A 25,768-nucleotide genomic window follows, 5' to 3' on the forward strand; every position below is an offset into this window, starting at 1 on the left:
TTGGTACCCTTTACCTTTTTTTACTATTTGTAAACGAATCGGAATTGTTATAACCTTTATGTAATATGTACATGAATGACTAGTATTGTAAATTCAACTGTATCAATTTCTCATTGAAACCATTGGAAACATTTCATACTGTTTTATACATATAATAAATGTCATATATGTACCGTTAAATTTATCTTGGACAACCTCTTTCGCTTTTCTTCCATGTTAAGTGATTATGATAGGGTTTTGTATTGTAGCGTGAAACAGTGATTCACTTGGTCCTTATTTATCTTCTTTATATCGTTTGAATAATGGTATGGGAACACTAAAGTCAACGCCAACACGTTTAAACATAAGTTTGTGTTGCCTTATTTTTCTGAATGTGAATATGGATCAATACTTTATTAAACATAACTTTTTTTTTTAATGGTTGCCAACTAAATGTCGTTGTTTTTTTTTTGTTTTTTTTTTTCTCAAAGAATTATAACCCAACATATGCTTTCATTTAATACATGATTTAATAAGAAAGAGGTAAACGATATCATAGGGATATTTAAACTCCAAAACAAACTGACAATGACATGGCAAAACACGAAGAACGATGAACAGACAATTAACAGTATACAAAACACAACATAGAAAATTAAAGACTGAGCAACACCAACCCCACCAAAAAGTGGGGGTGATCTAAGGTGCTATCAAATCCTGCTCTACATGGAGCTGCCGTCGTGTTGCTCATGAAAGTTTAAACCCGGTGAGAAGTCTATTTCTGTAGGTCACGTTCGAGAACAAGTGGACGGGATTGTGGCTACGACAATTTAGCACAATAACTCAGCTGTAACTGAAGCATGAATGTCATTTCTATATTAGCAAGTTGATACTTCGAGTTAGTTTTCATCATTCTTTGACACGGTATTAATGGGTATTGTTTTATATAGATCTGTGTTCTTCGGATAATATAATGTAAATTCAGGAATTATATAGCTTTATTTGTTTGTAACTTTTTAACCAAAGTCAATAATTAATCTCGCAAGTTGATCCATTTATAAGCAGATTTATTTTGTGTAAACTGAATGTTTTGTTCTCAATAGTGACTTCATATTATTGTATATAATCCGGAACTTCGTTGTCTTTAGTTATCTAAATGGTTTTTTTTTTCGTTATGATTTTGGAATCTGAAGCATTTTTTTAATGATAGTTGGCTTTTGTTGATGATAGTATGGCGACCTCTATATATCATTTAACATTTGTTTCTTCGATTACTGTTTTATTTCCGTTTACCCAATATCTCCACATATCTGTTCCGGACCAATCGTGTACTGTAAATTCAGAAATTATTGCGAGGTTTTTATTAATGCGAATAATGCGACTGCGTGAGTATCGCAGTGATAAGAACTAGCATTCTGATATCTGATACATATATTTGTATGCATATTTTCCTAAAATCGCAATAATTAACATCGTTTTTTGGTCCATTCTTCAAATATCACAATAATATATGCACGCAATAATTTCTCAATTTACAGTATATATATTCGGACCATATGAGTATATAGGTGTCAGACTACCAATTCACCTACTCCAATTTAGAACTTACGTAAAAGTATCCCTTCCTTGACAAAAAATAGTGCTTTTGGTGTCATTGTTTACTTAAACTAACTAGTTTACTTAAACTTACAAACAAATTAGCAGAAATGAAACTTTTGGTGAAAGAGAAAAAAAAGCCAAAATTTACTTGTCCGTGATTTGCGTTAAAGTTGAGGATTAATGCGCTCCATAGTATACCTATTTAAGATTTCCAGAAAACCAGGGATTAATTTTAGTAGCCATTGACATCCGAACGGTCGTGTTTCACTACAAGACTTTAAATATTGGTTGAAAATTGGCATATAGAAAGGTGACACATGTACAATTCATGAAAAAAGCAGAATAACAAAAATATCGAACTCCAAGGAAAATTTGAAGCGAAAAGTCTCTTATCAAACAGCAAAATCAAAAGCTTAACCACTTCAAATGAATGAAAAACAAATGTCATATTCCTGACTTGGTACAGGCATTTCATTAAGTAGAAAATGGTGGATTAAAACCTGGTTTTTACGAAGTTAAACTTAAGGTAAAATATTTAGAATGCTGTTAAATTTGAAAAAATTGGTTGATTGTATAGGAGTTGTGTGTTGTTGGTCTGACACAATACTCGTGCGGTTATTTACGGGCCGGATCATATTAGAGTTTTCATCATATAAGTATTTTTCGAATATGTATAGGAAACGCTTACCAATCTATCCTCGTGTCTCCTACTTGTGTTCTATATGTTTAGCACGAATGTTCATAAAATAAAAGTTAAAAATATAGCTTAAAAGGATATAATATGCAACGGCAGCAAGTAAAAAACAAAACAAACATGTTTTGGAAAAAGATTTATTTCCGAAAACTGCACTTGGTTTTTAGGTTAAAAAAATCAGCGAAAAATAAACTGTAGATAATTTTAGCAGGAGCATACAGCTCGTTCTCGAAACCCAAAACAATACAAGTGTATCTATTTTCTTGCATTCGCTAGTCATTGTAGTATCAATTAAAAGCGTCTTTATCCTGTCAACGTCTTTGTCCGTTGGTACATTTGTAAAACAATTGATCTTTTGTTTAACAGAAGTTTAACAATGTCTATTTGAATATAACGAAACTATAAATGATTTTTTATACAAGTGAGAGGTTTAGCTGGCTATAAAACCAGGTTTAACCCATCATTTCCTTCAGAAATGCCTGTATTAAGTCTGGAATATGATAGCCGTTTTCCATTGCGTTCCGTTGGTTGATTTTCTCTTGTTTTATGATTTCCTCCTTTTTTAATGTAACTTGGAGTTGGGTATTTTTGTTAATACTTTTTAGTTGCGTAAAAATGATTACAATATCATGGTATATGATAAATTTTCACATGTCAACTGGAAGAGTTACCATATAAATAAAATGTACAGTATTAAAGACTAAACGTTACAACCTTCATCGTGTTAATTACCTGGACCATACGCGTACGGTCGGACCATACAAGTGTATACGCATATGGTCATAACAAAACGTAAATAATCCAAATAATCATGTGATCTGGAACATTTGCATGACAAATATGCACCATTGACCATAGACATTCTAAATAGGAATACTAGAAAGCGGGGGAATCATGAAAATGTAATTTAAAGCCTAGGAGCACAAAGTCCATAGCTGTATATCCTTCTTTTCTTCTACGAACGTACACCTACTTTTGAAGCATTCTTGGTTTTTATTGAAATTAATATTACCAATACTTACAATCGTTGTTGAATTGCGTAGTGTATACGGACGACTTTACTTATTTTGGTTATACTTTAGACTTTTTGGTTGTTTTTTTTTTTTTTTACACATTTTAGATATATCATATGTTTAATATCTAGTGTTTGATATTTTTGGATATCAGACAGTAAATGTGATATGGATATGGAGTCTGTTTTGTGCTAATCAACAAAGAATAAATTCCCAGAATGACATGTCACTGAATTCGGACACATTATTTTCACTCCGAGAGGAGCAGACTTTGCTCGTATTCCTTACTCTTACGAGCCAAAATATTAAGTTGTAGTTAATAATGATGCAGCAGACGAACACTTTGGAAGAAAATGCTATGAAATAGTATATTTTAAAATCCGACAAAAAAGTAAACTCTACGGTCGTGTATGTTTCTTTCGGTCAAGGTTTAGTTTGTCTTGTGACTTGTTGTTGTTAGCCCCGTGGTATCTTCTCTCTTTTATTTTACAGAAATTTAACTACTATGAAGCTAGCCCTGGCTAAAGAATAAAAACAAATAATAAGAGAGATGAAAAAACTGACAAAAATTGTGGTATATTTATTGTATATTGTATCAGTATTATGAAGGTTTTCAATATTGCGGCAGTAATACAGTGTAATATTGCATAAGTTGGATACAACAAAAGCTTAATTGTAGACAGCAAAAAAGATGTCAGGCCTAGACAAATGTTCAATAATGCATAATCAGTACAATCAAAACCGCATGGTTAATTTGAATTGTGTCAATGTAAACACAGTCATCCATTGTGAAGTAAAGTAAATGTACACAGAAGAAGATTTGCGGTCAACTATACATTAATAAGATCGAAAACTAAACTCGAAACCAAAAAAAAAACCATATAGTTCTAGAAATCATCAAACGGTCTTCATTAATAGACATTTCGATATATATGCTCATCTTTTTTTTTCTAGAGTTCAATTAATTTTTACATTTTTATATTTACAAATATCGGTGTACGCAAGAAAAGATATCAAAGAATCAATCAAAAGTCAAAATAAAAAGACATATAAACACTGGTAAGGACAAAAGATAGGAAAAACAAACGTATTTATTAAAAAATATATACATAAAACTAAAAACAATGAGCATCAATGAACCCAACGATACACTGTTGATGTACTTTTCAAAAGAATATTTTTACCAGCAAAGAAATTGTGCACACAATATTTCATGTTTTCCAGTGTTGAACAATATACACACTATAGGAAACAGTATTTGGCCCCTTGAATTTCTAAAATTATGTAAAATCATACGATCTTTTGAAAGTCTGTGTGATTGTTTTTCTTAACATTTGGTATTGCCTAGTTCCTTCGACTCATGACTTGAATGTCGTATGATATTTTTGCCCTCTTTTTTCTATTTTTCTATCATGTCAAACTGTTACGGTGAACTGTTAACGCATCTTATAAATTGAATATTATAATACAGTCTGGTCATTTAGCAATAGCCTTTCCAAAACAGATACAGTATTTGCACATTTAAGCCTTTGAATGAGATAATTTGATCAAAACAAAATTGGGGAAGGTTGTTATTCATTTTAAGATATAAAGAAAAAGTTAGAGAAATAAAGATAATTTTGAACGAGTTTATGTCTGTGTTTAAACTCCGCCAGCTCACTCACAATAAGTCCAAAGAACTTCATGTTAAGTGTTTGAGTGATAGGCTGCGTTTAAACATTGATAAAGCCTTCCAAATGGAAATAACTGTTTCAAATAGCATCCTTCAAATGTTCACAAAATATGCTTCTGTCAGATTTCAGTAAAAATTTATTTGAATTTTGTCTTTTGATTATTTCGATAGGTCTTCACACTTCTTGCAAATAAGGGAAAAATTGGAAAAATTACCTCATCAAAACATGAACAACAACCTTACCAAAAAACACACGTACAAAATGTAATTAAAAGGCTGGGTATATATACACACCAATAAACTCCGGAAAGGTTAACTATAACATAATTGAACAATAATTCAAATAAAAGGCATTAAAGAGCATGTCTTATTCCGGATAAAACATTTCCCATATACCTACAAAAAATGACTTCGACGATAGATTTAGGCTTAAAACACAACATTGACATTATAATAATTTGTCGATCTTATGACAAAGACAGAATATTGTTTTAATCATTAAGAATAAAGCAGCTGATATACTTTATGCTATAAGTATTTCACATAGGAACATGTTGTTATGTTGACATTTGTGATAATCCAGCTCACTTTGTTTTATCATACCACATGGTTTATTAGCATTAGCGCTACTGAGGCTACCAAAAATGCCGTCTAATTTTGTAAAATCAACGCCATTCATCCAATGTTTATCTTTGAGACCTATCCATACTTTTTCCGATCCAATGTCAGCCGCTGAAAACAAATAATAAATAATAAAAACTTCTTTCCAATCGAATTCATCACATATATATTAATTTAATGTACATTTATAGCTTTATCTAGATAATTATGGACACTATTAACACAGCTAGTTGGAACGAGAGAAAAAAAAATGGCTCAACTGTCACGTTTGTGAAAGACAGAAATATGATAAATTTAGAAAATTGATAAATCAGTTTCGAAGTGGCATATGAAATCAACAAATAAAGTACTATGAAATGAGATAGCCAAAACATCTGAGAACCATGAGCCTGTCATCCGCTTTATTTCAATATAAAGATAGGGTATCTTTATCCAAGTTGTCAGTGCATCGTCTCCGTCAAATTCTATATCGAGTATTTCTTTAATATTTCGTTGATAACCTCAGAAAATTATTTAGAAACTAAGTGTTCAACTTCCTTTGCGCAGAGGCTGTAACAAAAAGTAAAATAACAAAAATACCAAACTCCCGAAAAAAATTCCAAACAGAAAGTCCCTAAGCAAATGGCAAAACTAAAAGCTCAAACACATCAAACGAAAGTTCAACAACTGTCACATTCCCTGACAAATGAGCTAACATGGTTATTTCAACTCAACGAACCCATAAATTACATCAGAGACATGAAAAGAAAAATATCATTAAAATTAACAACGTATAAAGAGCGAATTTTCTGCGTCCGAATGGTACCCTGTTACTTATTCGCTACCTATTGGTTCCTTATTCGCTACTGATAGGTTCATTTTTAGCTTTGTATACGTTGTCCCTTTTTATACGTAGTCCCCTAGTATATTAGTTATTGGTTCGTGGAGGTGAAATAACTAATTCGGCGCGTATGTAGCATTCTCTGCGCACGACAGATACCCTGTTACTTGTTCGCTACTTATTCGTTCCTTATTTGTTTTTTAATCGTTGCATCTTTTAGAAATTGTTTTTTCTGTTATGTTCTTGTCTCTGGTGTTAGTTATTGGTTCGTGGAGGTGAAATTAACCTGTTACCAGATTTTGTGCCACACGACAGTCCTTGTTATATTCTATTTTAGTATCAGATTCATGTGATGTCTATGATTCCCATGTAATACAAATAAATCGTACGTAAAGTGATCATGATAAAACTATCATATTCTTGAATAATCTCACTAGGCCAAAAAATACTACTACTTATAAAAGAATGATTTGGGACTATCGAAATGCCGATTTTGACAAATGGAACGAGCTCATTGCTACTTTTGATTGGGAATAGGTAATGTATGCTGAAAATATAACAATAAGGAGATATTATGGATCAAAATTGTAAAAATTTAACAAATAAATTTCTTGAATATATTAATGACTGTATCGCACAAAAAGAAGTAACAATACGACCAAATGATAAAATCTGGTTTAATTCTAACCTACGAAGAGCAATACGAAAACGTGATAGACTACACAAACAAGCTCGTAGATCCAATAGTATTCCTGATTTAAAAAGGTATAAAAAGCAAAGAAATCATGGGAATAATTTAAAACGATATACAAAAGACCAATTCTACTTAAACGCAAATAATTTGTTGGATGAGTTCGTTTGTGGAAATTCTAAATCGTATTGGTCCGTAATAAAAAAAAAATGGTAAAGACATCGGGTAATTCTACTCATATTACTCAATGAAAATGACGAATTGGTCACTTAAAATTACGATTAATCATGCCTTTTAAATAATTATTTTGTTCCATAGCTGCTGTGTGTAATAATAATAGTAGACCTCCAGAATTTCTGGCTAGATCAAATTCAACAATAATATTTTTCATATAACCTCAGATCAAGTACTTGATATTTTGTAGACTTTAGAATTGGAAAACAGTTCAGGTAATGAAGCTATTAGTCATCAAATGTTAAAAAAAAGTCATACTGTCAGTGTACCTTTATCATTGTTATATAATTTGTCATTCGAAAAAGCAGAGTTTCCTAATCAGTGGAAAACAGCTATTGTCATGCCGCTTTTCAAAACCGGACACAAATCAATGATTACCAATTATAGACCAATCTCTTTATTATCAGCAGTGGGCAAAGTATTTGAAAGAATTGTATTTAAAAATGTATTTAATCACTTAATAGCAAACAATTTAATATACAAATTCCAGTCATATGTTATTCAAGGTCATTCTACCGTTCACCAGCTAATAGAAATTTACTATAGGATATGTACAAAACTGTACAAATGGTTTGAAAGTTATATTTAAAATAGAAAACAAAGCGTTTTTGTTTCAAGTTCATATTCGCCTTTAGAGAATACTGATCCAGGAGTTCCACAAGGCTCTCTATTAGGTCCCCTACTATTCCTGATTTATGTAAATGACATAGCTGATAATTTTGTAAGTCTAACTCAATTGTTTGCTGATGACACATCCCTTTTTTATTCCTGTAATAGCCCTTACACAATAGAGGACGTCTAAACAGCGATTTAGAACAAATCTCAACATTGTCTTAAGATTGGTTAATTGATTTTAATCAGACAAAGGCTATGATATTCTCCTGTAATACCTCCTCAGATAATATTGAATAGAATTTCAAAATCAGGCTGTAGAATTTGTCTTCTGTCATAAACACTTAGAAATTAATTTTGATACCAATGATAAATTCCATACACATATAGAAAACATCTGCTCTTTGGTCGGGTTGTTGTCTCTTTGACATATTCCCCATTTCCATTCTCAATATTATAATAAATTGTGCAGCACAAGATTAATCATTCTTAAAAAAATGAAATATGTATTGAATAGAAATTATCTTGTTCGTATATAATTAACATTTATAAGACCAATTATGGAATATGCATGTTAGTTATGGGATGGTTGTAATCAACACGATTCTGACAATATAGAACATGTTCAGTTGGAAGCAGGAAGAATAGTAGCTGGGTTGCCCGTGTTTGCTAGTCGGGAAGCTATATATTTTGAAACAGGCTGGCAATTGCTAGTGGACAGAAAAAGTCCAGAAAGCTCAATATGTTCTATTCTTTACATAATGGGACTGCCCTTGATTATATCTGCGATTTAATGCCCCCACTTGTTGGTCAAATATCAAATTATGATTTGCGAAACAGTAATAATCATGTAGTACCCCGTTAGGGACTAGATATCAGCAGACATGCAATCCTTTTTTCCATCTACTACTATTGAATGGAAAAGCCTACACCCCGACATACGTACTTCTTGAAATATAAATATATTCAAACGAAAGATGAAATCTAAATTAATACAGCCACCCTCATACTTTAGTTGTGTTGATAGAAAACTTAATATTATTCATACACGTTTGAGAAATATGTGCAATTCTTTAAATGCAGATCTGCACCGTGTTAATATTAAACTCAATCCCGCCTGCAGCTGTGGCCATCCTGTTGAAGATAGTAATCACTATTTTGTCGAGTGCCCTTTTCACAACGAAGCATGAGAAATATTGTTTTTTTTTAAATATAAGAAAGATATGCTATATCAATGGACATTCTGTTGGCTGGTGACGGTGACCTTTCATTTCAGCAAAACAAAGAAATTTTTGAGTCTGTACAATCTGATATCAGAATTACACAAAGATTTAGAACATTCAATTAAAATTCTGAATTCCTACTTTCTCACACTTCACTCCAGTCCAGTTTTATATAACATTCCATATTATATTGTTTTTTTGGTTTGTATTACATGCATTCCTACTATGTTTTTCATCATTATCTTATGTATTTTGTGTTTATATTTGTATAGGGAGAGGACTTCACTAATGTTTTTATAACTTGTGTCCAATCCATTTTGCTACTTCGCAAATAAAATATGTTTTAACTTTAACTAAACCTGTTACCGCGTATGTACCCGTTTCCGCGCTCGACTGATACCCTGATACTTATTCGCTACTTATACGTTGCTTCTTTTTAATGATTTATTTTCTGTTATTTTCTTGTCTCTGGTGTTAGTTATGGGTTCGTAAAGGTAAAATTATCCTGTTGGCGCGTATATCCCCGTCTCCGCGCTCGCCTGATATCCTGTTACTTATTATCTACTTATTCGTTCCTAGTTCGTTTTTTAAACTTTGCCACTTTTAATGATTCATTTTCTGTTAATTTCTTGTCCCTTGTGTTAGTTATGGGTTCGTAGAGGTAAAACTATCCTGTTCGTGCGTATGTCCCCATCTCCGCGCTAAACTGGTACCCTGTTTCTTATTCGTTCCTTAATCGTGTTTTTCACGTTGCCCATTTTAAGTGATTTCTTTGTTTTTTCTTTTCATATCTCGGCTGATTGTTCTGTGCTCGAATAGTTGACACAACCCTATAAGCGCATATGTACAAGTTTCTGCACTCGACTGATACCCTGTAACTTATTTGCTACTTATTGGTTCCTTCGCTTTATATACGTTTCCAGTTTTTAATGGGTTTTTTTCTGTCATTTTCTTGTCTTTGGTGTTAGCTATGGGTTCGTAGAGTAGAAATATTCTGTTGGCGCCTATGTCCCCGTCGCTCGCCTGATACCCTGTTACGTGTTCGCTACCTATTCGTTCCTTTTTCGCTTTTTATACGTTGCTATTTTTTTATGCTTTCTTTTCATTTTGAGTCTGTGCTGTTAGTCCGGGGTTCGTGAAATTGAAATAACCCTGTTAGCGCATATATACCAATTTCTGCGCCCGAGTCCTACCCGGTTACTTATTCGCTAATTATTTGTTCTTTATTCACTATTTATATTTTGCCCATCTTTAATGATTTTTTCTATCTTATTGTCTTTAAAGACATTAAAAGGTGTCAACGTATCAAAAGCGAATAAGTAACGAATAAGTAAATAATCAATCTAGCGCGGAAACGAGTACATACGCACTAATAGGGTAATTTTACCTCCACCAACCAATGACTTACATCAGAGACAAGAAAATAAAATAAAAAGAATCATTAAAGTTGAGCAATATATAAAAAGTGAATAAGGAGCGAATAAGTAACAGGGTATGAGTCGAGCGCAGAAACTGGTATATATGCGCTCCCAGGGTTAATTCAATTCTACGAACCCGGGACTAATACCACAGACTCGAAATGGAAAAAAAAACCAAAATCATGAGAAAGGAGCAACGTGCAAAAAACGAATAAGGAATAATTTTTAAAGTCTAGCTCATCGTGTATTTATACAATCATGGGTTTCAAATTTTAGTTTTGACCGTTCCTTGTAGAAGTAAATAAAGACATATTTCAGACGCATCATCATTATTAAGTGCTAATTTCAAACTACACAAATAAAGTCGTATATATAATGGTCTCTTGTTTATTGATGCTTGATTTAACTATTTGGATTCTACTACAATATTCTGTTGCGACAGATATGTTTTTAACTAGAGATAGTTAACCTTTCAAAATTTAGAATTGTAAATATCAATATAAAAGGATAAAGTTGGATTCACATATATTTGAATACAGCATTTCCAAGTATTCTGGATATATTTAGCGGAAAATCACACAATAATATCCACCATATAATATCCATAATATCATTACAATTTTATTCTATCACGATACTAGTTGTGTACTTACTTACAATAGAACATATAAAAAAAATCAAGCGATTAGCGAAACTTCTGTGCAAACATAAAATGCATACACATACAACTCATTTGTGACAATTATTTAAATGAATTTATTTAGTTCAAAGGATTGATATACTTTGCACAGATGTGTCATAACTGCTTTATAAGATGCAGATGTCTTTTTGTAAACTTATATTGTTGTACACCGGTTCCCATTTTTATTTCTCTACATTGACATGTCGCATTCTCGATACTAGTTGTGTATCTATCAAACACATGGTTTGAATAGAACATATAGAAAATCTATCGATTAGCGAAACTTCTGAGCAAACATAAAATGCATAAACGACTCATGTATTACAATTATTTAAATGCATTTATTTAGTTCAAAGGATTGATATACTTTGCACAGATGTGTCAATGTAGAGAAATAAAAATCGGAACCGGTGTACAACAAAATAAGTTTACAAAAACACATCTGTATCTTATAATGCAGTTATGATACATGTTATAATATCCAACGATTCTTTGTTGTTAATCAAATCCCCGCTTGGTTGTAGTTCACGAGTTGTCTTTGCATCATGGTTTATTGCACAAATAGTAAGAGAATTATTGTTCTAATATTTTGCTGATGATTAAAAGATTTAGCTCTAGTATATTAGACTATTATATGAATAAGTGAATATATTGAAACATTAACGTTTTACAACGACCATACTTTGTTTTTAGAGATTCACATATATATTTGCCCTCTTATAAACGTCTATGGTGATTAATGAGTTTTTGTAGGGAATTAAAACTTTTGCTTTACCAAGGTTTAGAAAGACGGAGTATATCACTATACCACTGTTAAACTCATAAGTCTTAACAATGCATTTCATTTAGGAATTGAACAATTTATTGACTTTTGAATACCTAACTGTCTGTGGTTTTCATACTGCAAGATAAAAGTAAGAAAACAGTGCATATAAAAATTGCTGGATCTATTGTTTTTAATTATAAACATCATAAAGTTTTTTCAGTGGTTGTCAAAGAAAGTACTCTTCCATTGTCTGCCTATCTGATTAATTTTATGCAAGGGACAGCGTACTTGCGTGAGGTTTGATATTGTTCATATGAAAATGTTATGTTGAATTATAATAAAATACTTTGATGTCAATGACTTAAGAGTAACCACGTCAATGACTTACTAAACAGCACAGTTCAGATAATAAACTAGTATATTAATATATTTGTTGAGTTACCTTTTAGATATTCTATGACATAATACCATTTTTCCTTTGTTGTTATGCTAACTAAATCCCCGCCTGGTTGTTGTTGACAAGTTTCCTTTGCATTATCCCAATAAGATTTATCAGCTTTTACAAGTTTTATACATGTGGTCGTGTTCATGTCATACTTATATCCCTCTGCACTGCACGCAGCTATTGAATAATAAAAATTGTATATATTCTCTGTTTGATATATTCACAACTATTCCTTGTTCTATGCGATTTAAACGTATTGTATAGATGCTGGTCTATTGTTGAAGAAGTATGTTAACTTCAAGAGTCTATAGGCTTTTTTGTTTATATATGTCGTTGGGTTTCTGTCTCATTTCAGTTTCGCAAATTTTTCTTCATTTATATGTGAAATTTTTAGCAACATGTCAATTTAAAGAAATAAAAATGGCAACCGGTATACAACAAAACAAATTTACAAAAACGACATCTGCAACTTATAATGCAGTTATGAAACACCTGTACAAAGAATCCCAATCCTTTGAAGTCAATATTTCATTTTTATAATTGTCATTGATGAGTCATTTCTGCAATTAAGGTTTGCTCAAAAGTTTCGCTAATCAATAGAACCGTTTTGTTTTATATGTCCCAATAAAAGAATGTGTTTGGTGGATACACTGTACTTAACCAGAGATCATTTAGTATTGGTGTACGTTTCGTCATTTCGAAAGGAACGATTATACAAATTATATACTGTGTAGTTATTTAACGAATGTTCTTTTTACTACGATATTATGAGGTGTACATGTTGAGCAATTACGAACGAATGAAACTCGTTAAATCTCATCGTTATTACAATGACCTTTAGAACCGTGAATAGAGCCGTGACCGTTAGAACTGTGAATAGAACCATGACCGTTAGATCCGTGAATAGAACCATGACCGTTAGAACCGTGCCCGTTGAAGCGTGAATGGAACCATGACCGTTAGAACCGTGCCCGTTAGAACTGTGAATAGAACCATGACCGTTAGAACCGTGACCGTTAGAACCGTGACCGTTAGAACCATGACCGTTAGAACCGTGACCGTTAGAACCATGATCTTTAGAACCGTGAATAGAACCATGATCGTTAGAACCGTGACCGTAAGAACCGTGAATAGAACCATGACCGTTTGAACCGTGAATAGAACCATGACCGTTAGAACCGTGACAGTAAGAACGACTGATGTATGGTAAATTCTATTGATGATAATTTCAAACCTATACTGTTTGTAGTTGGTATAAACCTCTAGGCTCTGTCAAAGTATTAAGTTCATCATAAGAATACACCCTTTTTGATGGGGTAATAGAATATTTTATCCAATACACCTTATTGCTATTTATCCGCCATTACTGGGTATCATTTTATGTTTGTTGCATATTTACACCATTTTACCTTTGGCCTATGTTAATAATAATTTACCTTTCGTGGTGCAATTAAACAATACTTTCCAATGCCCAGGACTTTTGCAGACGGCGAACGGTTTTCCCTCCATGTTATATCCATTGTTACATTTATATTTGTTTCCAGTATCTAGATTCCGTCGCAGTCCGAACGGCTCTTGGAGTTCAGCATGTGGTGTATTGGGTAAACCTTTACAATCTGCAGTATTGAATATAGATAAAAGGAGGTGTGATGTATACATCAATTTGACTGCAAACAAACACCACAAAGAACATGATGATGGTGGATGGTTGTTTTACGTCAAGCGGCAAATTTAATGCATACAAAAAAATATTAAAGAGATATGAATATGAACTATTACTTGTACAATACCGACTCCCTGAGCCTATTTTTTTCACAGAAGACAAATCACCCTACCCGGACATACTACTCTGACTCCGAATCGATAAGTCTTTGATCTTATTCCTTAATTCCGCGTGCTAAGCGGAGCAGCAAAAGTATTTGGTTTGATACGGTCAGGGATGGATTACCTATTGAAAAATGATAACCTCTGGAGTCAAAAGTAATAATAATAATAATAATAATAATAATAATAATAATAATAATAATAATAATAATAATAATAAATTCTTTATTTAAAGAGGATAAACACAGTTAGTTACAATTACTAATCTTCCCTGAGGCCATCATATACAATACAAGTAAAAAAATAATAAAAGAAAAAAAACACAAACAAACAAACATACAACATATTAACACAATCGTATAGTCATGATAGTTCAATGTACATGTACCATTAGAACATATAAAACAGTTACAGATTGCATGTAGTAAATAGATATTATATACAAATCAAAATCATACATTCTAAAAAAGTAATAGTTGCAATCATTTCAAGACTGAATATTGAGACTGCCTCAAGTATCGTTTTATAATTTGTTTAAAAGAAAAAGTGTTTTGCACTTTACGCATTTCATATGGTAGTCCGTTCCATAAAACTGATCCAAAATAAGCAAAAGATTTTTTATAAACAGTTCAGTTTTTGGCTAAGGAATTATCAAATTACCTTGAGTAACACCACTTTAAAAAGCATAAGGATTATTAACAGATATAAGTTGAAGTAGGTACTGTGGTGCTTCTTTCCGCATACATTTATAAAGCAGTAAATATTTATAGTATTTGATTCTGTTTTCTACTGTCATCCATCCAAGTTCTTTAAATAAGGGGGTAGATGGGGATAAAGGGTCTGCATCAAGAATTAATCTTGCTGCTCTTTTTTGAAGTTTTAATATTCTTATTATCCCTTCATTTTTACATTCTCCCAAAACAATACAGCAGTAATCGATGAGCGGCAGAATATACCCATTATAATATGCTATCCTGGCATTAATATCTAAAAGTTTCTTTAATTTAGAAAGAAGGTATATTCTTGATGAAATGTTAGCACAAATTTGATCAATTTGATTTGTCCAGCTAAGTGTGCTGTCAATTTTAATACATAATAATTTTGCACATGATGAATTTTGTAGTGTTTCTGAATTTATTTGTAAAGTTGGTTGAAACGATTGAGTTGATAACTTCTGACTTGTTCCAGTAACTAAACATTTTGTTTTTTTATTTTTAGTATTGATGAACATATTATTCATTTTGCACCATTCTTCAACTCTGCATAAATTCTCTTGTACATCATCATGTAAATTTTCTATGTTTTTCCCGGATTTATGAAGACTAGTATCATCTGCATACAAGTCTGTTTTACAATTTTTAATGCAAAGGGGAAGGTCATTTATAAATAAGACAAATAATAGAGGACCTAGTATAGATCCTTGGGGAACACCAAATTTCACATCTTTTTTTATCAGAATTAATATTGCAAATGTTTACTTGCTGTGTTCTATTACTTAGGTATGACCTGAAAAACCTACTGCAGACTCACTGAATCCATAAATAGCAAGATTTAAGCAAAGAATGTCATGACCTACAAGATCAAATGCTTTTTTGAAGTCCAACAGTATTGCTAGGTTTAAATTACCATCATTCATTTCTTGCAGCCATTTGTCTATGATATCAATAAATGCAGTTTGACAATAATGATGTGGCCTGAAACCTGATGTAAAAGTTTAAATTTAGACAAGTACTTCTACATGTTATTTGAGACACGCCTTTCTAATACTTTTGATAGAGATGGAAGAACAGATATGGGTCTGTAATTTGTTGCTAAAACCTTGTCACCATCTTTGTAAATTGGTGTTACGTTAGCGTTTTTCAGTAGGAAGGATATATACCAGTATGTATCATTCTGTTGAATATATATGTGAGAGGAGATGCAATATATGGGGCACTTATTTTAAGGATTTGGGGTCCAATATTATCAGTTCCCTGTGATTTATTTACATCAAGTTTGGTTAACTCATCAGATAGCTCATTTATCTTTATTGGTGGTATGGTAAATTTCTCATGTTTTTGTTGATTTAATTGATTTTTAATGAATGTGCTAAGATTATTGAAATCTGCCTTGTCAACAGATGTAATGTCTCTTTGCTCTCTTAGTTTTCCAGCACAGGAAGTAAAAAAGTTATTAAAGGCATCTGCAATATTTTTTTATTATTTGTTGTTGTATTGTTCTCATCTGTAATTAACTCATGTGAGGATTGTTTTACCTTAGGGTTCAGACTATGAAGGCATTTCCATAAAGATTTTGCGTCAGGAGAGTCTTTTACCATGTTTTAATAATAATTCTTTCTTGAGTTTTCTATTATTTGTTTAGTTTTATTTCTCCAAAATCTATATTCACTCCACAATCCAAGTGCATTATATTTATCCCTCATGTTCCTAGCATACATAATTTCACTATTATACCAATCAGGTTGCCTATCCTTTTTAACTCTCTTTTCAACAACAGGAGCATGTTTATCTAAAACTTTGTTCAACATATCATAAAATAAATGGAGACAGATAAAAGGATTGTCTTCAAATTCAATTTTATAAAAAGGTGTACTATGTATGTCTAATAGAAATTCATTTTGGTCAAATTTTTGGAAATTCCTTTATGTGATTGTACTGTGTGTATTCTTTTTGTCTTTGTTACCTTCTTTCCTTGTTAAACAAATAGGATAATGGTCACTAATTGCATATTTACAGACATGTGATTCATGTACCTTATCTAAATAACAGACATAGATATGATCAATAAATGTACTAGAATCCTTTGTGACCCTTGTAGCATCTACAATCAATTGTTGAAGATTGAATGATTCTAAAGCACTCAGCCATTTTTGAGGAGGTTTGCTTGGTGCTTAAAAATTCATATTAAAATCACCCAATAATATTATATCTGAATTAATGGTCACTGCCATTCCTAGTTCTTTTTCAAAATCATCAATCCAGTCTATTGTTGACTTTGGAGGTCTGTACACAAAACATAGTAAAATGATTTTTTATAATCTGGTTTTACTTCAAACCACATTGTTTCAAGACCTCCTATTTCAATGTTGTTTTGTCTTGAAAATTTAATTTTTTCAGAAAAATAAACAATCAAACCACTCCCACCCTGGGAAGTTCTGTCTTTTCTTTCAGATAAATAACCAGGTATTTCTAATCCATTATCTGTAGTGTTTTTAGTAACAAATGTTTCACACATTCCCACTACATCAGACAAGTCGGTAAAATGAAAATAGTTTATTGAATAAAGAGAAAGAATGGGTAAAATGTTTGGTTTATTCTTCCAAGCTCCTTTATATTTGATAGATAAAATGAATTGAAATTAGCATAGATAAAGTACTTAGAATAGAAATCAGAAATTTTATAACTATTTACAAAAATGCATCGTGACTGCGTAGACAAGCTCAAATATAAATTTACGTACCTACTTCACGGTGATTTCCTTACTTTAATAGAATAATTAGAATATGTTACTAACACTATATTAATGAATATTGTTTTGAACATATATTGATATTTAACTATCTTTACTATTAATTTTCCCATACTTATTTGATGAACAAAAGCGGTAGAAGGGTTGGAGCGCAAAGAGCTTGGAGTAATCATCTATATAACGCAGTTTCTTGCAAGTGGAATAATACCTTGAAAATAGTTATAACATATTGCAATCCCTACTACTTATCGTTTGTCAGTTTTTATAAAGTAGATTAATCTAATATTAATTATATTTGAATTATATGTGCACTATCTACTCATGCGCATGAAAACTCGCAAAACTCATATGGAAGGTAAAATTTTGAGGACGCTCTAAAGAAAGTTTTTTTTATATTTTATTGATCATTTATGACCTAACGGTATTCTTTGTTTTTGTTCCTGTTTTATTCTTCAAGAAATCAGTCAAATTCTAAATTCTCTCAACAGACCGTAGTCTTCTCGATCAATGGACGGTTCTCCCATGTTACTTAATGTAAACACCGATTAACGGACTGAGTAATCGATAAACCGAATGACGCGCTTGCATCAGTTTTAACCTATTCATCATTGACATTTTAGAACAATCAGTCATACGAATTAAATTAATTTGCAATTTTAAATCGAAGTTATACGGATATGATGCAAATGATAGATAGGATAATCTCCATTGGTTTAATATAAGATCAAAATCATTTACTTGCACAAAATTTAAATGATATATATTATATCAGGCTGAATAATTTATTAAAAAGCGCAATGATATTCCTGATTCGTAGGCGAAGTTCAATGGGCTGACTTGCGTATCTCATTTCCAATTACGATAACGAAAAAAAAACCTCCACGGTATTAATCGCGGATGTTACAAATATGTGTGTTTAAATGACTACTTTGAAAATATTAATAATGAAAAAGAAGATAAACTTATTGAAAGTCTGGGTCGTTAAACATTCCCGTAGTTGTACTTTGGTCGGTTAAGCTTACTTTACTTTGCATGGTTGCAGCGATAGGTCTTCAAATTGTATTTTGAAAAGGCTTTTCAAATGTTATAGCTTGTGTTATTCACTTTCAGATATATTGATGATGTTCTTTCCATTAACAATCCGAACTTTTCTGATTGGGTTCCATTAATATATCCACCAGAGAACTAGAAATTAAAGAAACAACAGACACGGCTTCCCCCGCCTCATTTTTAGACTTATACCTCGAATTTGACATACACAGTCATCTCAGTACCAGAATCGATGACAAACGAGACGATTTTAATTTTGAAATTATCAATTTTCCCCACCTTAGTAGCAATATACCAACTTCACCTGCATATGGGATATACATTTCCCAACTTATTCGGTATTCAAGAGCTTGCAGCTCCTACTCAGACTTTGTAAAACGTCATCAGTGTCTGAGCAGAAAGTTGATGAACCAGGGGTATGTCAAAGAACGTCTTGTCCTTTTTCTAAAAAAAGTTAATAGGAAGGTACCAAGAACTTGTTGATAAATATTCTGTATCAACTTCACAAATAATACACGATGGTCTTGAAGTATAGATTTTGCGTACTGACGTTGTTTATCATCTTAATAACGTGTTATAGTATTCTTTTATTTGTCTTTTTTAATTTTACTTTTACTGTTAAGTCTGTTTTTTGAGATATCCATTTGACGTGACTCTGTGCTTATGTATCCCGTCATACTTTGAACGACAAAATTATTTTATTTATTAATATTACTTTTATTGTTAAGTCTGTTTTTTGTGATATACATTTGACGTGACCCTGTATTTATGTATCTCTTCATACTTTGAACGACAAAATTATTTTATGTCTACCTGTGCGAATTTCAAACGCGCGATTTTACGCCAGTACTTAAAACCTTCCATCCTTTATGGGTGGATTTTACATAGATAAATAAAATCGTATAATATAAGCTAAATGAGGATGTTAAATTTGATGAATGCCTTTTTGTGCTTCTTCGTTACATTTGTTTGTTTTTATAGTGATTAAGATGATAACACAATGTTGACTGCTGTAACCCTTTTTTTTGACATTTTTACCTTTTGTGTCTGTTTGTTTTGTTCACGCATCGTTGTCAATATAATGGAATTTGATGCAACTGTCATACGAGTGAGAGGTTTAGCTAGCTATAAAACCAGGTTTAATCCACCATTTTCTACATAAGAAAATGCCTGTACCAAGTCAGGAATATGACAGTTGTTATCCATTCGTTTGATGTGTTTGAGCTCTTGATTTTGCCATTTGATTATGACTTATATCTAGAAATTGATTATGAGGGTCGGTTGAAAACAAAACTTTACGACAAAAGAGATGATTTCAGATTACCAATTGTGTGAATTTTCATTTTTAAACCAAGAGTTCCAAATGGTGAAGTTGAAATCATCACTTTGTAAATTTTACGGACGCCATCACGAGTTGGTTGACCGTTATGGAATATCCGTTTCACAGATGCTATCGGATATATTTCTTATGTCTTAACTACAATCCCGTTCCTTTTTCACGAATCTGACCTACCGAATTAGACTATTTACCCCTATTTGTGACATTTTTACCTATTGTTTTTGTTTGTTTTGTTCACACATCGTTGTCAATATAATGGAATTTGATGCGACTGTCATACAAGTGAGAGGTTTAGCTAGCTTTAAAACCAGGTTCAATCCACCATTTTCTACATAAGAAAATGCCTGTACCAAGTCAGGAATATGACAGTTGTTATCTATTCGTTTGATGTGTTTGAACTTTTGGTTTTGCCATTCGATTGGGGACTTTCCTTTTTGAATTTTCCTCGGAGTTCAGTATTTTTGTGATTTTACCTTTTGCCTTGTGGTATAGGGTTTGCTCATTGGAATATCATAGTTGATAAATTCCACTCCGCATTTTCTTATGTTTATATTTAAATTAAATGATGATAGCAACGACTACAAAACTGCGACTACTATCCAACACCTATGCCACATTTTCTAATCAAGTGGTTTTTTTTAAATCACATCTTACAGAAAGAATACCGCCTTGTGGTTTTGGCGGGCAACCTTGCAATCTGACGTTTCTATTAAAAGGACTTGTGACCTTTAGAAATGGTCATCGTCGAGTATCATATCAGTTCAGAACTGTATAGTTTGGTAAGAAGTGACCTGGTATCCTAGGGCAATTGTTTTAACGTGACTTAAGTAAGGGGTACCCTACTGGGGTCCCAAATATGGTATGAAATTGTCCAATGATATAAAACAAAAAACAAAAAAACAAAGGCAGAAAAAAAGACATATCAAAAGGAAACATCGAACAGAGTGCAGAGATTTGTTGTTACTCTTACCTATTGATATATTTGATGAGTTTTACATGTGTTACAAGAATATTCTACATTTAGGCGTTTTGAAAAATGCATGAATTTTCAGGCAATTTATCAAATGCTTAACCTTGAAAGGCATTAAATGAAATGACAAAAAATACCTAGTCTTTTTGTAAAATAATTGTTAACACAATTCAACAAATTGCCTTTTTAGTTTCCGGTCATTTGCAGAAAAATTATTAATCAGATACATGAACACAAAAGCAATATCGTGCAAAGAAATAATATTAATGGTTCATTAAAATTAAGTTCATTGTTTAAAAACCCGAAGGGAAAGTTTTTCTTACTATAATTAGAACTTTACAGTGAAACTACGTCATGTATGTACTCACTCCTTATTTCAGAGCGTCATTTTATGATGTTCTTTTAATGATCGCAGCAGGAAAAAAGTTTTTTTTACAATAGAACAAAAATTTACAAACAAAAAAGAAAATCTACAAACAATACAGAAGTTTGTGATATAGAGCAGAGAAAAATATGAAAATAGTTTGATTGACTGATTGTTGGATGTTTAGTGGCAATTATATCATGCATATTCATGATGAGAACAAACTGATAATAAAGACAATATGTAAGTTTTGCAATTATGAATTGACGTGGATGAAGGACGAGAATTTCGTCTATGGCTAGAAATGCGGGTTTGTTTGTTTAAGAACAGAAATGTGCCTTTCAACAGGCTACCTACAAACCCGTTAAAGAGTTCTTAATGTTCAGAGTGTGTGGAATGTATACATTCCGTAGAGTAAACGAATTCTCCTCTGAAGCATTCGCTTTACTAGCGGTTTATTCTATATTTATATAACCCAGTCAGCCCTGAGAAGGGAAAATATTTTGAAAAATTTCACAGGTATTAATAGATCATGATACAAGGCAGTGTTTGCATAGGTTGTAATGAAAAGATATGATTATCTTTTTATTCACTGCCGAAATAGATTGTTGAGTCTTTACAACCTGACGAAGATATGCTAGGACCTCTAGAACACTCTGATAAGCCAAAAGATGTAAGTCAACTTAATCATGCTTATAGTTATTTGGGATCAGAGGTAATAAAAAAAGAGACTCCTTTGTGTGCTGTTTTCGACTATCCATTTTTCGAGTTTTGGGTGTTTTAGCACGTATGTCTTAATTTTCAGTTCCCATGAAACATGTTCTCATTTGATAGAAGTTATCCATGAACTGAAGTGAATATTTCAATTTCATCATCTTATTTCATCATCAAATATATAATTAAGATGCACGTGCAGTTATATAATAAAAATAAAAAGACCAGAGAAAGGAAACTGAAATATTGTGATAGTATTGGTAACTTCTTGTAGAAAATGTAGAGATGCCCGTAACTGTGTAAAACGCGCGTAACTTTATGGTGTGACCAATTTTTTTATGTATATTCTAAACGGGAATAAGTATACAATATGTATACGCTAGTGGAATCTGAAAACTCGATGGACCTTTGGAAGGGCTTATTTCCACTGACAAATTAGAAAAAGTAGAAGAAATTAAAATTCTGCATTATAACAGTTTACATATGGACCATTCTGAAAAGTTGTTGGCATGGTTCATTGAGAGTATGACATTTTTACAATATTGCTATCGATTAACGTTCTATTACAGATCAAATGTTGAAAGTACAGTATAGTTCCTTTATTTTGTCGAAACTTAAATAAGCTCAAACAATGTTTAACAAATAATTAAGCGCAGTTCTTTTCCCGTCACTTAAAATAAAAGAATATTTTCTATATAATTTCCGTTTACACAGAAATAAAAAAAAAGTTGATATCTTTTGAAGATCTTTAAAAACAATGATTTGTTTTTACATTGTTCAAAACAATCCATTACAAAATAAGATATCAGCTTATTAAATGAAAGCACTTGTCAGAAATGATCTCTGTTAAATCATTAAAGTTATTATCCTGAAAAAAGTAAAATAACAAAAATACCGAGCTCTAAGGAAAATTCGAAACGAAATGTCCTTTATCAAGCGGCTGAAGACTTTGCATTGTAAATATATCATTTCCAACGGATAAGACGTATTCAAGTACCGTCTGGTTGCTGTCCTATTTATGCAGTTCCCACTTTACTTTTATCAATATTACCAGTAAAATACTGATTGCAAATAAATAATAAGAATAAAACTTACATGCTTCAACGCATTTAAATCTATTGTTATTGGCATTGATTTTGCACTTTTGCCCTTCTTCGCAGTTGTGGTATGCACATTTTCCTGCCAATGACTGAAACTGATTACAAATAAATCATCATATTAATGCAGCATTGGCATCATACATTTTTGCATTGTTGGAATAAAGAAAATAAATAAAATTGCCTTAAAAAGTTACAATTTGTAAAGGCACAATCAACGTTAATGAAACAAACACCGCAATAGAAAATTATCAGTCCAACACAAACGTCTCCTAGTTATACTTGCAATTCACAAATTTTATTGTTCATGGTAAATGCGAAATTTGAGGTAAATAATATTTTTTATTATAATAAAGTTGTATTTACATCTGATAAAAAAAACACTGAAAGTTTTTAAAAGAAAAATGATAATTATATAAAGTAATATAAAGATATATTAAGCATAGTTGCTTGAATAAAATTACTTCGTGTTTCAACATCAAGCAAAACTTGCATGTATTAAATCTTAAATCTCAAATATTTTGTATTCGATCGTCACTGAAGAGACAAACATTGTCGAAAATAAAGATATCCGAAGCAAATATACGTCAGACGCGCGTTTCGTCTACAAAAGACTCATCAGTGACGCTCGAATCAAAAAAGCTTAAAAGGTCAAATAAAAAACAAAGTTGAAGAGCATTGAGGAACTAGAATTCCAAAAGTTTTTGCCAAATACAGCTAAGATAATCTATTCCTGTGATAGAAAATCCTTTATTGTTTTAAAAACAATTCACAGTTTTGTTAACAGTTAATTTATAATTATGATCATGTCAATGATAATTCTTGTAAACTTGTAAACGAATGCGCCTATGGTGGAACAAAGTTGGTACCGTTTATGTTGGTATCAAATGCAATAGAAAAGAGACAATAACTTAAAGATTATATGATATAATTAGGAGTTTCTATAAGATATGATAAAGATAACGTGTGAAATACCTTTTCCCATGTTGTTATATTACTTTTGATACAGGTCGAGTCGTCGGCAATTTCGTTTCCAATGGCATTGGACATCACAAGGTCACATAATTTCCAATTTTGTCTGTAATTAATAGACGTGCAGTTTGACGTAATGAAACATTCCTTAGCACATTCAAGCAGTGATAGCTGGCGAAATCTAAGAAGTACTCCTGTCAAGGAACATTTACCCTTTTCGATCTTACCGACTCCAGGAAGATTTGGTTTTTTGCACGTGTCATCATCAGCCGAGCAAACGTCATTTATAGTCAAACAGTAAATTATTTCTGTGAACTGGATGAAAATAAATAATACTGAATGTTTTAAATGCATCCTCATTTATCAACTCTTCTTAACTTTTCCGTCAAACGAAAGAAATTATTTTTTTGTATGCATTACCTTTTGATAACAGAAACTATATATTCGTCTAAAGTTTACCAGAAAACGGATGACTTGCTTTCGTTTCAAATCTTCAAATCACTTATTGGAAATATTATTAATGTTAAATATTTATCATGTTTAAAGTTTTCAATGGTTTCAATGACGCCGACCATAGCAACACTGGAAACGTTTAATTACGTTCCAGGTAATATCTCAATGCTAATGCCAATCATCTCTTATATTATATTTATAATTTCGATAATTATTTGATGCGTAAACGAAGTGTTATGAAATAAGCAATATTAGATAATATTGATGCTAAATACATTTATTACATTGGTTGCAATGAATTACATTGATTTCCCAGTGAAATAAAAACCGATAATTTCACATGTGAAATAAACGTGGTTATTTCACTCCTCTGACGTCATACAACAATAGGCGTTGTCAAGACGTCGATAACGTCGGATCAAAACAAATTGTGAATGCGTAGAAAAAGATATAGTTCCTTACATTTTCTACTTTAATTTCATAAAAAAAAGCATTTGCCAATGTAATAAAAAGAATAACTAATCAAAGAATTCAAATATCGAAAAATATTCAACTCGTGACCGAACAACACTGATAATTAACTCATGCGCTACGCGCATTCGTGAATTAATGTGTTGTTCGGTCACTCTTTGAATATTTTTCTCTATTTGAATTCTTCGATTAGTTATTCTATAATTATTTTGAAGGTAACATAAATTCTTTAGCAAAAAAGTATATAAAAATACCGAACTCCAATGTAACATCAATAGGGGAAAGCCATAAAACCTGACAAAATGAAACGTTCTCAAGCAAAGGAACAATCGAAAAAATCTGTAATATTCCTGACTTGGAACAGGCATCTTCCAAATAAGATAGTGGGTTAAGTTTGGTTTTATAGTTAGTTAAACCTCCCACTTGTATGAGGTATACTATTGGGGTATATACAATAATATGCTAGGTAAACAAATATATACACTAATATGCTAGATAAACAAAATGTATCACAATATATTATTTATTTGTCATTATGTCTTTGTTAATATTGATACGTTCTAATCAAAATGGGAAA

At 31.7% G+C, this 25,768-nt stretch overlaps 1 protein-coding gene across 1 annotated transcript; it reads right to left on the reverse strand.

The window, feature by feature from the left end:
• Nucleotides 1–5,448: 5,448 nt before the first annotated feature.
• Nucleotides 5,449–24,776, reverse strand: LOC127721943 (uncharacterized). Its single transcript, XM_052228790.1, has 5 exons — nucleotides 24,271–24,776; nucleotides 23,294–23,393; nucleotides 13,906–14,085; nucleotides 12,467–12,646; nucleotides 5,449–5,689 (listed from the first exon to the last, which is right to left on the reverse strand). The coding sequence occupies exons 1-5, from the start codon at nucleotides 24,625–24,627 to the stop codon at nucleotides 5,481–5,483; spliced, it is 1,026 nt and encodes a 341-aa protein (XP_052084750.1). The 5' UTR covers nucleotides 24,628–24,776; the 3' UTR covers nucleotides 5,449–5,480.
• Between the last annotated feature and the right edge of the window lie 992 nt (nucleotides 24,777–25,768).

Source organism: Mytilus californianus, unplaced genomic scaffold (assembly GCF_021869535.1).
Source record: "Mytilus californianus isolate M0D057914Y unplaced genomic scaffold, xbMytCali1.0.p SCAF_12, whole genome shotgun sequence".
Classification (NCBI taxonomy): domain Eukaryota; kingdom Metazoa; phylum Mollusca; class Bivalvia; order Mytilida; family Mytilidae; genus Mytilus; species Mytilus californianus.